General features: G+C 39.5%; 1 protein-coding gene across 1 annotated transcript in view; it reads right to left on the reverse strand.

The window, feature by feature from the left end:
• Nucleotides 1–2,753: 2,753 nt before the first annotated feature.
• egfem1 (EGF-like and EMI domain containing 1) overlaps nt 2,754–19,276 on the reverse strand; it is a gene marked incomplete at its 5' end in the record, with an annotated part of 64,180 nt that continues 47,657 nt past the window's right edge. The window contains 11 exons of the mRNA XM_079823816.1: nt 2,754–3,945; nt 7,454–7,582; nt 7,656–7,781; nt 9,289–9,417; nt 9,511–9,639; nt 9,761–9,889; nt 11,770–11,898; nt 12,004–12,132; nt 15,709–15,840; nt 18,339–18,467; nt 19,110–19,238. Of these exons, the coding sequence (XP_079679942.1) occupies nt 3,881–3,945; nt 7,454–7,582; nt 7,656–7,781; nt 9,289–9,417; nt 9,511–9,639; nt 9,761–9,889; nt 11,770–11,898; nt 12,004–12,132; nt 15,709–15,840; nt 18,339–18,467; nt 19,110–19,238 (1,355 nt within the window). The 3' untranslated portion in view covers nt 2,754–3,880. The remainder of the gene's footprint in view (nt 3,946–7,453; nt 7,583–7,655; nt 7,782–9,288; nt 9,418–9,510; nt 9,640–9,760; nt 9,890–11,769; nt 11,899–12,003; nt 12,133–15,708; nt 15,841–18,338; nt 18,468–19,109; nt 19,239–19,276) is intronic.

Below are 19,276 nucleotides of genomic sequence, written 5' to 3' on the forward strand. Positions count from 1 at the left end.
TAACACTGTACCATACAACATGGTTCATTTCATGGGACACGACGAAAGCAATCTCATATCAGCCATAAAGTGGGTTCATTAAAAACGACAGGTCAAGAGTCATGAATTTGGGTTGTTCCTTTTTTTGGTTATTTGTTTCTGTGTGCACTTGTATTTTTTTCTGTTTCCATAGTGCCTTAACACAATTAAATAAATAAATAAAGCCTATCCTGTTTGTGCTGTAAAAAAACGTCAGTAAGTCGTTCATAAATCGAATCAGACTGTTGGTGTTCTAAAAGCGAACTGAACATTTTGGAAATTACTCGGTTCCAGAATTAAAAAATTCAAAACCTGTACTGTAAATCTATTAAGTACTAATTTTCACAACACATTTCCAGTTTTTGTCACTAGGATATTTTTAAAGGTGCCGTATGTAAGATTGACAGCTAATGGTTGAAATGGGTACTGCAGTGCAAATACAAAATATTAGAGATAGTTGTTTCCCCCGCCCCCTCCTCCTCAGACTCGACGCTCGCGCAGGCTGCCAGTTTTAGGACATGCAACAGGAACAAGCGCAATGACAACGGAAGGCGAGGAGACTTACAAACTGTAAAGCCTCGGTCCATTTGGGACGCGTAAACAGACAGCTGTGGACAGCACGGACGCGGACTTCTTGTATTTATACTATTGAAAGTGTATGCCGGGGTCCGTTTTTAGATGGATGCTTAGGCTTTTTAGGACGGGTAGAATCTGCGATCAATGATCCAATTGTTTGCTTTCTTTCATGGCTGCAATGCCAGCCAACCGGCAACCTGGGGTGGCGAAATGCTATTGGGTAAACAACATGTGGTATTGCACAGACCAAAACAAAAACAGACATTCCCGTCTACCCGGAATAATGGACATTTCAAAGTAAAATAACTGGCTGTAGCAAAACTGTTTTTTCAGAGAAATTAGTACAGTCAAAAACTTACATACAACACCTTTAAATGTAACGTCAGGCCTATGTCTGAAACCAAGGTGCACGAGTCAAGAAGACAACCCAAGTCTAACCCTCACGGCCTTGTTTTCATTCGGGGAAGAAAATGCCGTCCAGCCTAAACAAGGTCCAATCCTCAAGCATCGCAAAGATTAATCTAAACATCTATTTAAACTAAAGTGCAAACCGATGATGAAGTTTTTACACCCTCTGAGATGAGTTCACAGACGGGTAGGCTAAGTGTGGGAGAGTTTGCTGATACTCATCTCCAGAGCAGATCTTTCGCATTTAAGGATTTGTTGTTTCAGTCCAACAAGTGGCCCAAATGGTGCGAAACCCCATTGAGTTGATTTCCCTCGGTCTCTCTTCAGTTTTATCGCCGGTTCAAAAAGTCACGGTCCCCCGGGAACGGGGGCAAGCGCAGAAAGAGAAGAGCCTTATCTCTTCAGTGCGAAAAGACAGCGCGGTGATAGCGTCGCTTCGCTGGTGCTGTACGCGTAATTTCCGTGCTAAAGTTCCCGTCAGATCGCATCTGATCTGACCTCTTCAATGGGTTCTTTCATCACAAAACCACTAAACTGGCCATCTTTCAAAACGCGAGGCTTGTCTTCGCTTATTAAATCTGTGTCAAACAAGCCTGGTTGTGTAGTCGTTCATGCACACACACAAACTTGTTTAAAATATCATCAAAATGAACAGAGATAAACTGACAAATGGCATGTTTTATGCCTGGCCATTTCTAACAAACCACCGGCGCCAATTCCTTGCTTTGCAAGACAGTCATTTTAAGAAGATATTTTAAATACAGTTCATATTTATCTACATGCCTCAGTATAATTATACTTTTTATTGAACACACAGACTGGTAACTGCAAGAACCGAGGCCAGGGCAGTAAAACTAAATCCATCTTAACGCCGTCCCAGCAAAATTGCATTCGCCTCATTGACATTTCGCCCAAGACTACAGAACTGTGAAGATGCAATAAGCAACAGCTAAATAAGAAGTCTGCTGGCTTTGTGCCGTATAGCTCTAGTGACCCTGACAGACAAGATGGACCTTTGTCCAGTCGATTGTCCGTGTATGTGCCACCTGTCCACTGATCAAAGCTGGTGTACAGTATCACGGCCACCCAGACCGCAATGAATGGATGGGCTACGGCGGCCTGTTTGACTGGACTCAGGTGTGTGTGTGGATGGATGGCCTCTAGAGCCCTGTTTGACTGGAAACAGGTGTGTGTCATCCATTGCTGGAGGCTCGGGCTGATAAACATTATTGGAGAACATCTGTAGGCTGTCACAACACGGTGCGGCCAGCGGAGCCCCTTCCCATCCATCAGACTCAAGGGCTCCGTCCACCGACAGCCCCCGAGCTTCCATCACTCACGCCGGGCAGCGCGTGTCAGGGCGTGGGGGTCCTCGGCTGGCTCTCCCACCTGCAGTGACGGTCCGCTGGACTTGAGAAATGCTACAGCCACGGTGCCAGTGACAGAGACAAACACACGCACACACATTTTGTGGGCCTGTTCCACTCAGGTGGGCTGACAGGTGTAGCAGGTGACCTTTGATATGTTTGACCCTCCCTTCTGAGAGGTGCAGAGGAACATGCTATCCACAATGTCCCACTACCTACATATTCTTGTCCTACAAACAACGTTTCGCTCGGGTGATAAAAAATAATAGCATGTGCGCACGCCGCTTAACAAAAAATCTTTCTATATATCTACAAAACAGGACAAAAATAGTGTCCTTTTTACAGTGTAAAGCTATAAAGAATAGTTCAAACAAACACATTTTCTGTACAAACATATTTAATTAAAAGTTTAAGAACCAATACAGAAAAAAACTTATAACATCCTGAGAGGAACAAAGGCAGAACAGAGGAACAAAAAACTTTTTACAGCATTTTATTTTTTTTTACAGTAAAAGACTGTTGAGTGAGCGCTAAGAACCATCATTTATAAAGATTAGATTTGTTTGGCATGTAAGATGTCTTTTGGAGGAACTGTCTGTTCAGTTTACAAGCATCAGATTGTGTCTAAATCCTGTCGGACAGCTCCACTTTAACTATTTACCTCAGATGGCACGATGATGGGTGACAATACTGTGAATATTTACAGTCAGGCTGTCACAGGAATCGCATCGCAGGACATACATCACACTCACAGGAGCCAACCAGATGGATTTGAAAAAGGATATCTATAGCACAAATGTTCCCGAATCATGCTACACATTACTTAAAAAAAACAACATAAAAGTACCATAAAAGTGGACTTTATAGACAATGTTGTAAAAAAAATGTTAAATTTAGTGTTGGTGTACGTTTACAAGGTCAATTTTAGACTGTGTATGGTATGTATGGAAGGCAGTAATCCCATTGAGTGTTTCTGTATTCTGATGTGCCACTTTAGTGGTGTATTTGTGGTATGTACTATAGAAATGAGCGGTTGAGGCTTCACTCTGATCCCGTAATAGAGAAGTTCGGTCTGGGTTTGTGGCTCGGTGGGCATTTGGCCGTTCAATGGTTTGGTTTGACTGTCTGATGTGGGACTTATAAGAAATAGCGAGTGTATGCACAAACGTACACACACAGAGCTCACAAAACAAGCATTTTTAAGTCGCATCAAATTTAACTAGTCCACCATGTTTTGTGTCTCTGATATTCCCGTTAAAACACTTCCCTTCTCCAAAGACACACATACACACACAATCATTGACAGCCTGTCAGTGGTCTTGTGTGCATCCAGCGGGGATGTTTGTGTGTGTCTGTGTTTTTCGGCATTGCTTCCTCGTACTAATTCTCCTGTGGCTTGCTCGTCTGGGGGAAAACCCATAATAACAAGTCGCATAGATCTTCACACACTCATTCACCCATACCACTCGCCTTCTGGTGGAACCTCAGTGGAGTGTGTGTGTGCTTGGGGACTAGGAGTGTGAAACACGCCGTCGCCTCTTCTGTACGTGAGAGGACGCATGATCCACAGAAGCACCTGAGAGAAAGAAAAAAAAAGTAATAAGAGGATATGCCATATTGTGAGTATAGAAATGGTTAAAGGGTGTTGTTCGGCATTGAAGTAGAATGCCTGTAACCCTTTCAGACATGATTAGGCTACTTTCACATAATAAAAAGCACACATTTTCAAAAACATTAATTTATGTACCCCATTTTAAGATTTACAATCTTTAAATCCCAGGTGTTATAGTCAAAGTTAAAATGAGAAAATGTGAATGATAAATAAATAAACATGTATACTGCACAAAATAAATGAGGAAATGTGAATGATAAATACACTATATTGCCAAAAGTGCCCAAATCATTGAAATCAAGTGTTCCAATCACTTGCATGGCCACAGGTGTATAAAATCAAGCACATAGGCATGCAAACGCTTCTACAAACATTTGTGAACGAACGGGTCACTCTCAGGAGCTCAACTTTTAGTTGTATTATAACAAAGTGGAAGCAATTGGGAACAACAGCAACTCAGCCACGAAATGGTAGGCCACGTAAAATCACAGAGCAGGGTCAGCGCATGCTGAAGTCGCCAACTTTCTGCAGAGTCAATAGCTACAGACCTCCAAACTTTGTGTGGCCTTCAGATTAGCTCAAGAACAGGGCATGGAGAGCTTCATGGAATGGGTTTTCCATAGCCGAGCAGCTGCATCCAAGCCTTACATCACCAAGTGCAATGCAAAGTGTCAGATGCAGTGGTGTAAAGCATTTATGCATTTGGTAGACGCTTTTATCCAAAGCGACTTACTTTAAGTGCCCTTATTACAGGGACAATCCCCCTGGAGCAACATGGAGTAAAGTGCCTTGCTCAAGGACACACTGGTGGTGACGGCTGGGATCAAACCAGCAACCTTCTGCGTATCAGTTCCATGGTTTAACCCACTGGACCACCATCTCACACTCACCAAGCACGCCGCCACTGGACTCTAGAGCAGTGGTTTTCAAACTTTTTTAAGGGCGACCCTCTTTTTGTTGTTGTTGTTGTTGTCGCGACCCATATATAGGCCTACAACCGTTTACATTCAAACAAGTCAAGCCAAGCATAAGAATACTTGTATACAATGGGCCATTTGACTGTATTCTCCATTAAACCAATAGATGGCACAAAAATTCAGCTCAGAACTTTTCCACACAATCGCTTTTGATTATTAATGCATTTAATTGCTTATTAATTGTTTGATTGAAAAAAACAGGTAAGTCGCATTTGATTGCATTCAGAAATAATACCGGTAAATAAAGCGAAATGTTATAATGTACTACAAACATTATAAACTCTACAAACATAGCTATTGGTCATTTTAGTTCCCCTAACTCCACAACAAATTAGGAATATGGTGTGGCCCCTTTAAGAACGGCGCACTCCCTTTTGAATGTGGAAAAATGAGCTTGGAAAGAAACACCACCACAGTGGTGGAGCTACCGCGGAATGGCACGAATTGTAGGCTACTACTCACAATTTAAACTGAGCTGTGTAACTTTTTATATCTTAGATTGACTATTTTATGTTGATAATGAACAGGCTGCTGCGATGTCATGTTTGACCCACCCCAGGGTCGCGACCCAGGGTTTGGAGACATGTTCTCTGGAGTGACCAATCACACTTCTCTGTCTGGCAATCTGATGGACGAGTTGGGGTTTTGCCGGTTGCCAGGAGAAAGGTACTTACCTGACTGCATTGTGCCAAGTGTAAAGTTTGGTGGAGGGAGGATTATGGGGTGTGTGTGGGGGGGTGTTTTTCAGATGCTTCAGCATAAGACATTTTGGACAATTTCATGCTCCCAACTTTGTGGGAACAGTTTGGGGATGGCCCCTTCCTGTTCCAACATGACTGCGCATCAGTGCACAAAGCCAGGTCCATAAAGACACGGATGAGCGAGTTTGGTGTGGAGGAACTTGACTGGCCTGCACAGAGTCCTGACCCGATAGAACACCTTTGGGATCAATTAGAGCGGAGACTGCGAACCAGGCCTCTCGTCCAACATCAGTGCCTGACCACACAAATGCACTTCAAAGTGGCCAATGGTCAAAAATCCCCATAAACACACTCCTAAACCTTGTGGAAAGCTCCTGATAGTTCATGTGCATGTAAAGGCAGACGTCCCAAAACCTTTTGGCAATATAGTGCATGTACTGTACATAAATACATGCACAAATACAGAAATAAACACATGATTTAATGGAGAAATTTTATTTTATTTTTCATGCAATTTAGTCAATTTGATTTATTAATTTACTGATGTATTCATTAATAAAATAACAATATTAATTTTTATATATTTATTTACAGTATTTATTATTTTTCATCCCAAATATATTTCTTTTTTGTATTTTTCACTGATATTTCCTCCTCAAATAAGCTAAAGAGGGGGTTATCCCTATTGGCTGATTGATCACAGAACGTGCAGTTCTCCATAAAAAAATGTATGTTTTATAATATAAGTACAATAAAGAGGAAGATGAGAACATATCCTAACAGTCTCAAAAATAAGGTGTGAAATGTGAAAGAACTATTTGTATTTTTAGGGGAGGTACAGGTTTAGAGGTTTTGTGGATGGACCACATACAGTAACCGCACTGTGACACACACACACACTGTCATACATTCATGAACCCACAGACACTCATTCCCATAGCTCACACACACACACACACTGCGAAATGTCCTGCTGCGATTCACTTAAAATAACTGTCAGAGAGAGGCGCCGTTACACAGACAGACAGGAGGCCCTTAGCAGCTCAGGGGTCCATCAGACTGAGGCTGACACGCACACTGTCACACACGCTTTCAGAAACGCTCAGGTTTGTGTCGTGACTGACAGGAATAAAGAGAGAAGTAGAATTCAGGGAAAGAAAGATGCTGAGATGGTGAGAGATAAAAGACAGAGAAAGACCATACAGCTGACTCGCGCACACACAGACACACACACACACACACGTTTTCTAAATAAAGATATGCCATACATTTACATTTACATTTAGTCATTTAGCAGACGCTTTTATCCAAAGCGACTTATAAATGAGGGCAATAGAAGCAGCTAGAGCAGGCCAAGGGCAACAATATCAACAATATGCAAGTGCTGTAACAAGTCTCAGCACAGAACAGATTTTTTTTTTTTTTTTTTTATAAATAAATTAGACAGACAGACAATTAATAGAATGATAAGTGCTATTTTCGATCGGTCAGGTGTTGCTGGAAAAGATGTGTCTTTAGACGTTTTTTGAAAATGGCTACAGACTCGGCGCACGAATTGAGATAGGCAGGTCATTCCACCAGATGGGAACGGTCCAGGAAAAGGTCCGTGACAGCGATTTCATGCTTCTCTGGTATGGCACCATACATTATTATTATTACTTATTGAATTAACATGTGAAATCAACGGCCCTTATTTTTATATTAGATGATACCTTATCAGATTTTGCTAACTTCTGGGGTCAATTTTATTCCAAAAGTATAGCCAAGTAATCCCACACACATACACACCCTCACCTTCCTCACAGGTGGGTCCCAGCCAGGTGAGAGGACATGAGCAGTGACCTGTGCGCTGGTCACACTGGCCTCCGTGTGCACACTGACACAGGAAAGAACAGCCTGGACCATAAAACCCGCTGTCACAAACTGAGAGAGAGAAGATGAAGGTTGAAGTTGGAAGTAAGGTTTGTGAAAGTTTGCGTAAGATGTTTGTGTGTACCTTTCTCGCAGTGTTCTCCTGTCTTTCCCGGTGGACAGAGACACTGTCCAGTGGTCAGATCACAGGGCGCCCCATCACACTCACAGAGTCCTGCACAATCATGCCCAAAACGCCCAGCGTCACAACCTGTCATACAAACACACAGTCAGAGAGACCATCAAACTGCACATACAGTATGTGTTTGCAGCACATATTCATCTTAAACATCTCTCTCAGCAGAGTGGATGGTGATGGGATGTTCGTTAATAGTATCACAGCAAAGGTATTTCCATCTATTTTTTTAACTTCTAAGCGTAAAACAGAAAAGCAAGTTGTGGCCTTGAATCACGTTCAGTCTCTTGTACATTTTGTAAGCATGAGCATTAAAAGGTTAGTTCACCCAAAAATGAAAATTCTGTCATTAATGACTTACCCTCATGTCGTTCGACACCCGTAAGACATAGACGTAAGAAAATGAAGATATTTTAGTTGAAATCCGATGGCTCAGAAAGGCCTCCATTGGCACAATGCACGGTTCACTCTCAAGACCCATTATATAGTGATGATCGATTTCAAAAAACAGCATCATGAAGCTTCGAAGCGTTATGAATCAGTGAGTCGAATCATGATTCGGATCGCGTGTCAAACCGCCAAACTGCTGAAATCACGTGACTTTGGCGATCCAAACCGCTGATTCGACTCGCTGATTCATAACGCTTCGAAGCTTCATGATGCATTGTTTTGAAATCAGTCATCACTATATAAGTCGTTATTTAGGGTTTTTTGCGCACAAAAAACTATTCTCTATTCTCGTCGCTTCATAAAGTTACTGTAGAACCTGCACTGTAGTGAGATGGACTTTGTAACAACGTCTTTAGTACCTTTTAAGGGTCTTGAGAGTGTACAGTGCTATTGTGCCAATGGAGGCCTTTCTGAGCCATCAGATTTCAACTAAAATATCTTCATTTGTGTTCTGAAGATGAACGGAGGTCTTACGGGTGTCGAACAACATGAGGGTAAGTAATTAATGACAGAATTTTCAATTTTTGGGTGAACTAACCCTTTAAGTTGCTAGCTGCAGTTCAATTAACGGCCACCGGTGTCGCTAATAACAAGGGTTTCTGAATTCTATGTATAGCCCCTTTAGAAAGGACTCAAAAGCATGTATCATAAAAGTAGTCCATAAAAATCATACTTCTTTTGAAGTCATATGATAGCTCTGCGTGACAAACAGATCTTATTTAAGTCAATACTCTCTAATAATCTTCTTTTCCAGTGAGCTGTTAACTAGTTAACCAGTCAAAACAGAGAACCAATGCTGGTTTTGTAAAGAACCATATTCGTTCAAAAGATCCAAAACAAGACTTTCATGAAAGTGCAAAAAGATCTCGAATGAATGTCAAGATTTTCACTGAATGCTGACATAATTGCAGTCTGTTCGCATTCTATATTGTATGGGCTCAGATGATATATTTTAATAGAGCTTTTATTATTATTTTAGTGCTTGAGAGCCCTTATTCACTTTCATTATATTGAGAAAAGTGACCAGAACTCACAAAATTCACTTTTGTGTTCCCCTGAAGAAAGTAAGTCATGAGAATCCAGTATAATTTCATGCTGATAATGTAGATGTTTTAAAGTTGAGATGACTTACGTTTTTCACACTGTTCGCCATGGTAACCCGGAGGACACACGCATTGCCCGTTCACGTGATCACACAGGTGCCCGTTTTTACAGTCACATGATTGTGCACAGAGCTTGCCAAAAAAGCCAGCAGGGCATCCTGGAATATGAAAATCATATAATATCATATTTCTTGTTCATAGCAGCAAACATGATTAATTCCTACATTAAAGATGATAAGTCTGACACTCACTGTGTTGGCAGGCGGGACCATAGTATCCAGACGGGCAAGAGCAGCATCCCGTAAAGCGATCACATGTTCCGTTATTCTGACACGCGCACTCTTGCTCACAGTTCACACCATAGTGACCTGGGACACAAACTATCACAGGCACACAAAAGTATTCAGGTGAATTTATCAGCCATGAATTCTGAATTAAAAGAATAGGATATGTTAGGATACTAACTAATCACATTGTTTGTGTATTTGTGTGCTTGTTCACCTTTTTCACAGTGTTGCCCGGTCCAGCCCAGCCCACATCTACACATCCCATTCACAGGGTCACACACTCCTCCGTTCGCACACGTACAGAAACTCCGACACTGCACTCCATAGCGCCCCCTAGGACACACTGCACCGAGGACAATTCCCCATTTAACAGCAATCATTTTTCATTACAAAAAAATATTTAAAAAGCTGTGCATAAATATGAGATAAAAGTGCTGTTTTGTTTCATTATGCAGCGCATTACGCAGGGTGTAGATACAACTGGATGTCGACTATATCTGTACGCTCTGTGTTTCAGCAAGTCGCATGGATCTGTCTTCAATTTGAACCACATGAGGATGGTTTACCAAGCACTGATTAATCCTCATCCAGCACTAAATTATACTGTCAACACTTAATTTCCACTGTATATCTCATTTTAGCCTGGAACCATACTTATTCTTGTACAGCAAAAAAAAAGAAAAAAGGCTCTGGCCTGTTGATCTTAGTGAATTTATTTATTTTTATCCTGAGCTGCAGTGCATGACTGAAAAAATGTACAAAAAAGTACAATCGTCGACAATTCGTGTTAATAAATCAAAAAGAGCCCTATTCGATTGAGAATGGTACATTTGTGTTTCACTACCATTTAAAAGGCTAAATTGTTATAATGTACAGGACAAACATTTAGCAGACTTTCCCTTAAGCAAAACACCTCTTCTTTTTATCTATTAACTATGTCCTGGTCCAGACGGAAACTTCCAGTAACAACAAGAGCACAGATGGCATTATTTTCAAATAAACTCTGAATTTCTCAATTACTACAATTAGCCCAGGCCCTCTCATCCCTCAAAATGCATTTAAAGAACTAGCCACACATGCAATCGCTCGATCACAAACAGCCACACACACGTGCACAAACACACACACGCCACACACAAGTTTACTTAAGCTCTAGATCATTAGTGCAATGGCAAAGTGGGTCCGATTTGGCAGTGCAGCTAAAGAGCAATCATGTTTCTTTGGGTAATTTAGATTGGGAAAACAATAAGCCAATCGCTTTGATTCGCTTGCTTATTTATTTGTTTCCTCGCCAGCAGATCCGCCGACACGGAACATAGAGAACCAGCTACTTATAGTCATCTGTAAACATTAAACATGGCGAACGTAAGCAGTGGCACGTCTGTGAGACGCTCTGAGCCGGCGTTTTCAAGGAGGCTAAGAAAATCCCTCCTGGAAAGTCCCGTTCCCTTCCAGCTGATGAGTGATGAAACATGAAGATTAGGAATCTGATCTCGCGCTTCTGTTCTTCAGGAAAAGGGGTGCTGCGATCAAATTCCCTCACGCAGGAAACTGGAGAAATTTGTTAACTAAATATTGTAAATAAGCCCTGGGAGAAAATCAGGAGGAGGACAAATAGTGCCTACAAGTGCAAGACTGCGAGACGCAATATATTTCGCTGATGTTTTGCTAATGAAGTCATCATAACATTCACGGCTTTCACATTCTAACAAGATGTGAACGTTGTAGATTTGGGAGGGAGGGACCGTGGATGGGTGAAGACAGGAAAAAAGAAGAAATTAATGACTGAAAAGTTGGAGAAGTTGGCAAGATAATTGGTGGAAAAGGGCAAATAAGAGGAAGGAAAAGGGGAAAAAACTGTGTTGTTCACCAAAAAAACAGTTAAACTATTAAAAAACGTTTTAATAGAAATAAAGCTGAAATAAAATAAAATACAAATATTAGATGAAAAACAAAAACAAAACGAAAATTAGACATGTTGCCTGGCAGCTAACCGAAATAAAATAAAATAAGATGAGGTAATAAAACTACAATAACTAAAACAGAAATGAAAATAAATTAAAGCTAAACAGAAATATTAAATACAATTTATAAAAATGAAAAAGCAATTAACAAAATTACTAAAAAATTTAACTAAAATTAAAATATAAAAATAAAAGGCTCATTCAAATAATAATACCACATATAACATAATATAACACTTCTATCCACAGAGATTTATACCTTGTTCGCAGGACAGTCCTGTTCTTCCAGGGGCGCAGTTACACCTCCCAGTCTCTGGGTGGCACTGTCCTCTCTCTCCACACAAACACACCTGAGCACAGTCTCTCCCGTAGCGACCTGTGGGACAACCTAAGACAAAAAAAAAACTGTTATTAGCTAGAAATGCAGAATGCAACAGAGCGGTCTCAACAAAGACCAATGATTAAAACGATCGATTGAGCATCAGGTTCTTACCGGTGCTGCAGTTGGGTCCCAAGTATCCTGGCTGGCAGATGCAAGAGCCAGTCTTGAAATCACATCGGCCTCCATTGGCACATCTGCACCGCTTCTTACAGTAGGGGCCGTAGGTGCCCTCTCGACATCCTGTGAGGAGCAGGAAAGGGCGACATTGGAGTGTATCTTTGATATACATTTATGTTAACTATATGCATTTAGTTAACTCTTCTAAAGCACTCTGGAATTTATAGTTTTTCTGAACTAAATACAGGTAGATTTTAGCACACTTATAAAACAATACACATACACTACTGTTCAAAAGTTTGGGGTCAGTAGATTTTTACCCCCGGTTCCACAAACAAGACTTAATCCTAGTCCCAGACTAAAATGCATGTTTGAGCTGTTTTAACTGAAAGCAACTTGCACTGACATATCTTAAAATATGTCAGTGCCATTGTTTGGCACAAGATTTACACCATTACGTTTTTTTTTTTTTTTTTTTTTTCTAAGGCACATTTATAAAAGCTACTTAAAGGGTTAGTTCACCCAAAAATTTAAATTCTGTCATTAATTACTTACCCTCATGTCGTTCGACACCCGTAAGACCTCCGTTCATCTTCAGAACACAAATGAAGATATTTTAGTTGAAATCTGATGGCTCTGAAAGGCCTCCATTGGCACAATGCACTTTACACTCTCAAGACCCTTAAAAGGTACTAAAGACGTCGTTACAAAGTCCATCTCACTACAGTGGTTCTACAATAACTTTATGAATCAACGAGAATAGTTTTTGTGCGCAAAAAAAACCTAAATAACGACTTACATAGTGATAACCGATTTCAAAACAATGCATCATGAAGCTTCGAAGCGTTATGAATCAGTGAGTCGAATCATGATTCGAATTGTGTGTCAAACCGCCAAACTGCTGAAATCACATGCCTTTGGCGATTCAAACCGCTTTGAAGCTTCATGATGCATTGTTTTGAAATCAGTCATCACAAAATAAGTCGTTATTTAGGGGTTTTTTGTGTCTCGCCGATTCATAAAGTTATTGTAGAACCACTGTAGTGAGATGGACTTTGTAACGACGTCTTTAGTACCTTTTAAAGGTCTTGAGAGTGTACAGTGCATTGTGCCAATGAAGGCCTTTCAGAGCCATCGGATTTCAACTAAAATATCTTCATTTCTGTTCTGAAGATGAACGGAGGTCTTACGGGTGTCGAACGACATGAGGGTAAGTCATTAATGACAGAATTTTCATTTTTGGGTGAACTAACCCTTTAAAGGTATAGGTAAGAATGATCTAAAACACTTTTGTCCAAATTTGTCCAAACTTTCTTTATATGTCAATACATAATTCAAATAAGTACTCTGAAAAAGAGAGTATAAAAATCGAGTGACTCTAGACTTTTTAATCTGCAATAAACACCGCTCATTATTTTCGTTCGGGACGAAACAAGTGATTGGCTTGGGCGACTGTCACTCTCTCTCGCTACCATGGCTACCACCGCTTTTGCTCCAGGATCTGCCCACATGCGCGTGCTCCAGTGTTGCCAAGTCGGGCTACTTCTACACTGTTGCCGCGGGCTGTTTTTCATGACCGCGGGTTGAAGCGACCCCAATTATGTGATATTTTGCCCCGGGATTTGCGAATTGTAGCAGGCAGCCCTACCAAAAAGACACATATTTTAACCCCCAAATGCGGATTTTTCCCGGAGAAACACGATTGGTCTTGTTTTGGGCTAGTTTTGAGGAGCAATTGGGCGGATTTTGTTGTGAAAACCTGGCAACCCTGGCGCACCCGTTTGATTTGAGGAGTCCAAGAGGCTGTATTTCTGTTGGACAGGTAATCTTTCATTCTGATTATACATTTTTTTGGTTTATGTTTTCATGAAGCATGTCTCACTAGCACACGTAGCTGCCTAATATAGCTAACATAACATTTTCTTAGCATAAAGTTACAATGTAATACACTTACATTAGCCATTAGTAGAGATGATAAATACTCAATATGCTTAGCTCAAGTTGATCGCTGTCGTGTTGAATTTCGCAAAATGTAACTTTAGATAACAAAATGCATGTGTAAAAGCTAGTACACCGCATCCAGGAACTTTTTTTAGAACTAAGTTAGCTTTAGCTACTACCCTCTGTCTAAACTCTTTTACCATGTTCACCGGGAACTTTACCTGCACGTTTATTTCAGCCTTTGGTTTGTTTTTATATTCTCTACCTATGTTTACTGATGTTTTTATCTTGTATCTGTGTGTGTCGTAGACACTGTGTTGTGTGTGTATTTTAAACTTTACCAGTATCGGTATTCTAGCTTGATAGTGAGTACTAAAAGACATCTTATTTGTTTATATTCATAATGATAAAGTTAGATTTTTTATTACATGTGATTCTGACATGATGTCACTACATGCACTTCTTCTCCGCTCGCCTCAGGTAAATGCGTCTTCCAGCAGAGCAGTCGGCGCTTTTACGGTCTATGGGTCGGCGTAGCGCGTTCATGTGTTTTGGGGGCGTGGCTTTGGAAAGAGCCCAGAAGGGAGAAGGTGGAGTGAATAGAAATAATGAGCTGTCTTTAAAACAGTCGTGAGAGGTCTACAGACACTCAATTTTTATATTTTCTTTTTCAGAGTACTTACATTTTATTTATGTATTGATATATAAAGAAAGTTTAAACAAATTTGGAAAAAAAGTTTTTTAACCAAATATTACCTACCCTACCTTTAAATGCCCTTTTTGGAAATAAGGCCTAAGCCTTGTCTTTTAAACCGGCCTTAAAAGTCCCCCTGCTTATCCCTTAAAACTTATCTTTGATAATCAAAATGACATATTTCAACTTTTTATCATGTGAAAAACAATTCTTAAAATAGCTTGAATGTAACCTCACAACCTTCATCATGAATATGCAAATTATTCCCCGCCTCCAGTCTTCAACTTTACTGTAGTACACGCTGCACAATAGCAAGTGGAAATACTGGTTTAAGCCAAATACTGTATGTTTGAACCAGAAACTGGTTCAGAAGTAGGCTTGTCTAAAAATCGATGTATCAGAATGGTAATGCGTCTTATGTATCGCTCTCTACAACATCGGACACAAAACGGTAATTGATATGATCAGCCTTGTGCTTGACTACGTCATCAAACGGCTAATAATGTGTTGCTAAAGTAACACATGTTCCCGTTCGCTATCTCAGTCTGCCTTCTAAAAATCAGTATCCTTACAAACGCTCTGAACATCCCGATTTTCCTGTCCCATTTTAAAGGTGTTCTTTCACTTTTTCCACTGTGGAAAAGCCCCCCCTACTATGGATATTATTTTAATTTAAAATAACTGTTTCTATTTTAATATATTTTAAAATGTAATTTATTTATGTGATGAGTTTGTTTTGTTTAATATTTTAATGTAAATTGTGATCACTTTTTTCAGGATTCAAGATAGAAAATTCAAAAGAACAGCATTTATTTGAAAGCAAACTTTTGTAACATTATTATTATTATTTAAAAGTATTTACTGTCACTTTTGATCAATTGAATGTGTCATTGCTGAATAAAAGTATTAATTTCTTACAAAGAAAAAAATCTTTCTGACCCCAAACTTTTGTATGGAAGTGTATATGATTATATAACCATTTTCTATGAGCTCAGCTTGTAGATGAAAAGTATGAAAACAACTTTATTAGGTCAAACAGTTTAAATTTGCAGAATACGTCTTACTGAGATGACAGCGGTTGCCATAGTATCCAGGTAGACAGCTGCATTTCCCAGTGACGCGATGACAGCTGTACTGATCTCCAGAACAAGTGCACATTTGAGAACAGTTCAGGCCGAATCTGCCCTGAGGACACACTGAGAAAGAGAGAACATTAGAAAATGACACAATACACACGGAGATGACTTTAAGAGCATGTGTGAATTTTCCACAGAAATGTCCAGTTGTCTAGACGCATTCCTGAAAAGGCATCAGGCCTCAGACAGGAAGGAGATATGATATGATATGAAGGGGAGGCTAGACATTTCACGTAACGTCATTCAAATATGCTTACATTCATATACTTTCACATATGTGTAGAGTTTCTGACAGAATACAGGCCTTATGATTGTGTTTGTGGGTATGCGTCCTTTACATAGCATTTGCCACACAAATGCATATCACACACTGAAACATGATTGTATGGAAATACAAATTTAAATACGTATAATCAGGATGAACAGTAAAGATGTTTTCCACTGGCCTAGTTGGATCAGTGGTTTAGATTTCATAAATAGCTATTTTTGCCAACCAATTTTTGGGATGGATGGATTTTTTTTGTTGTTGTTATTTTTATACAGCCAAAAATGATGCTGGCATATTTTAAAAAGAAGTATATAAAAGTATATAGTAAAGTATATAAAAAATATAAGATAAATAATAATTTTTGTTTTATATATATTATCACACGCTCAAATGCTTTTAAACCATTCAAGCATGACAAAACAAAAAGAACACACTGTCTGTAAATGTCCTTTCTATGTGACACACGACGCACAGAAAGACGCACAACAGTATTGCACTTGAACAAACAATAACACACAGAACTATGCCATAATGTCCGTTTTTGTCGGGTATACTCATAAGATCAGTCTTAAATGAGTTAAATAATGTCTTAAATGAACTTAACAGGTTGTGAGAAAATGAGATGCGCATGCCAGCGCATCAGATCCGCGTCTTAAAGTGACAGCAGCCTAATAAACCAGTTGCTGTGATGTCTGTCATTACTGTTAATCAAAGAACAAAGGTAACAGAGAAAATTTTAGCTTTAATAAGGATTCATCTATATTTAATTTATGCATTTAAGAAAGGTTCAATTTCTCTATTTAACAGGTAGGAAGGCCACAGGAAAATGTAACATTTATTATAATGGGTTTATGTGAAGATTGTTTTAAGTTCACTAAAATTAAAAGTATAATAGCCTTCAATATACTGTAATGTTGAATGTCTATCATTAACATAAAATAAAAAAATCTATTTTATAGAGACATCAGTATCAGTATTAGTATCAGTGATGGCCTTCATTCATAAAAAGATGCCGATTGACAGCACTAGTATATATACATACATACAATAGCACAGTAGCTTTCAATCAAAAAATACATTTTGTACATGGTCAACAAACATAACGTGTGGTGACAACGCAGTCCTGGCCTGGCCTGGACTGACAAAAGACAGGTCTGTCAACTGGCCTGAAAGTCTCTCACACTGGCCTGAGCATTGGATGATCCTTATTTTCGAGATTAATACAGATATGTGTACGTTCATCTATAAATGTGTGTGTGTGTCTGTATTCACCCTACCGGCATGTGTAAGAGATAAGCTTTGACTCCAGACTAAAGAGAATAATTAGACTGTTGTCATTAGCCATGTCTACTGCAGTGTGTGTGTGTGTGTGTGTTCATGTCTGTTCCAGATTTCTTATCCTTACACAGACAAAACAAAGCCTGCTGTTTGAGTTGGCCGCTCAGCGCTAACCTTTATCAGATGTCTCACATCCACAGAGAGAGAGAAAGAGAGAGTGAGAGAGATGGGCGGGTGTTGAAAGAGAGTTGGGGAGCAAAACCCCAGCGTGTGTAATGAGAGGTCGAAGTTTGTGTGGGGCTGTTTTTTTATGTCTTTTTAGCGTAGTTTTGAATGCAATATAATGTTGCTGCAAATTTTGAAAATAAATCTTAAATTAAAAATGGGTGTTAATCTTTTCCTCCCTTTGTTTAGATTAAGCTGGTCAGATGAATAGACGTAAAAATGGACAGATCACTGATTCTTCAGTACCTCAACAAAACAGGCAACATTTTCAGAAATACTCACCTGTTTGAGAACAATTTGCCACAAATTGTATAAAAAATCTTTTGCGTTATTTGTGTTATTATAAATATTAGACTACAATATAATTATACAATATAATTATCTAAAACAAACCATTTCTTTACCAATTTTACAGTAAAATATACAGTAAATAGGCTTATATTTATACCCTTTAACTGGTTTCAACTTTGATAATAAGAAACGTTTCTTGAGCAGCAAATCATAATATCATAATGATTTCTGAAGGATTATGTGACACTGAAGACTGGAGTAATAATACTGAAAATTCAGCTTTGATCACAGGAATAAATTACATTTTACAATATTAAAGTTTTTACTGATTTTTTTTTATCAAATAAATGCAGCCCTGGTGAGGAAAGAGACGGTTTAATATATATTAGTCTATGAAGTACTGAGTTATAGTCTTACAGGTAGATTGAGAGGAAGAAGTGTTGCTATTTTAAAAACGGTCTTAAGAATCAGTGGGATGTATGAAATAGAGTCCTACTCGTCTCACAGCTGTTCCCAGTGTACCCTGCAAGACATCCACATCTGCCCGTCACATGATCACAGGCCATACCCACTGGACAGATGCATCTTTGCTCACAGTTTCTACCAAACCATCCAGATGCACAGGCTATACACACAACATACAGACAGTGAGAAAGAAAGCAGATGGATTGCAGAGTGAGCAGCCCGCGTTCGCCCATGTGAACATTCCAGTGTGTAATGGAGACAGAATACAGTAATTTGTGTGATGACATGTGAATCGCGGCTATCAGTGCTTACAAACTCCTCACTATAAATCACTATAATCACTTACATCTTACTAACTACAGCCAAATAAAGCACTCAGAGTGAGTCTGTGAGAGAGAGGGAGACAGATGTGTTTATGAGTATATAGGGTCTTTGGGTGTTGAGCCATGCGTTAATGTGGGTTTTTTGTTTGTTTGTTTGTTTGTTAAAGAGAAAGACTGTCTTGTTGTGTGCATATTCTATAATAATAACATTAAATATGAGTACATGTGTACTACATTTTAGTGTGTGTGTATGTGTGGTCCTGTATTCCCGACGATGGGGACCAAATGGATAGTAATACCAGTAGTTTTTGACCTTGTGGGGACATAAGGACAAATGCTAAAAGTTTTCTGTGAGGTTTGTGTTAGTTTTAGGGTTAGGGGATAGAATATATAGCTTGTACAGCATAGAAATATGTCTATGGAATGTCCACATAAAAAACTGTGTGTATGCGCGTTTGTGTGTGTGTGTTTTAACTCACTCTGTTGGCAGCTGGTTCCTGTCCACCCAGGTGTGCACCGGCACTGGCCGATCACTGGGTCACATGACCCTCCGTTGTGGCAGTCACATGATTGACTGCAGTTTGGACCAAATGTACCTGCTGGACAAGCTACAATACAAACACATATATGAAGCAAACCAAACTTT

This window comes from Gobio gobio (genome assembly GCF_949357685.1).
Source record: "Gobio gobio genome assembly, chromosome: 8".
In the NCBI taxonomy this organism is placed as follows: domain Eukaryota; kingdom Metazoa; phylum Chordata; class Actinopteri; order Cypriniformes; family Gobionidae; genus Gobio; species Gobio gobio.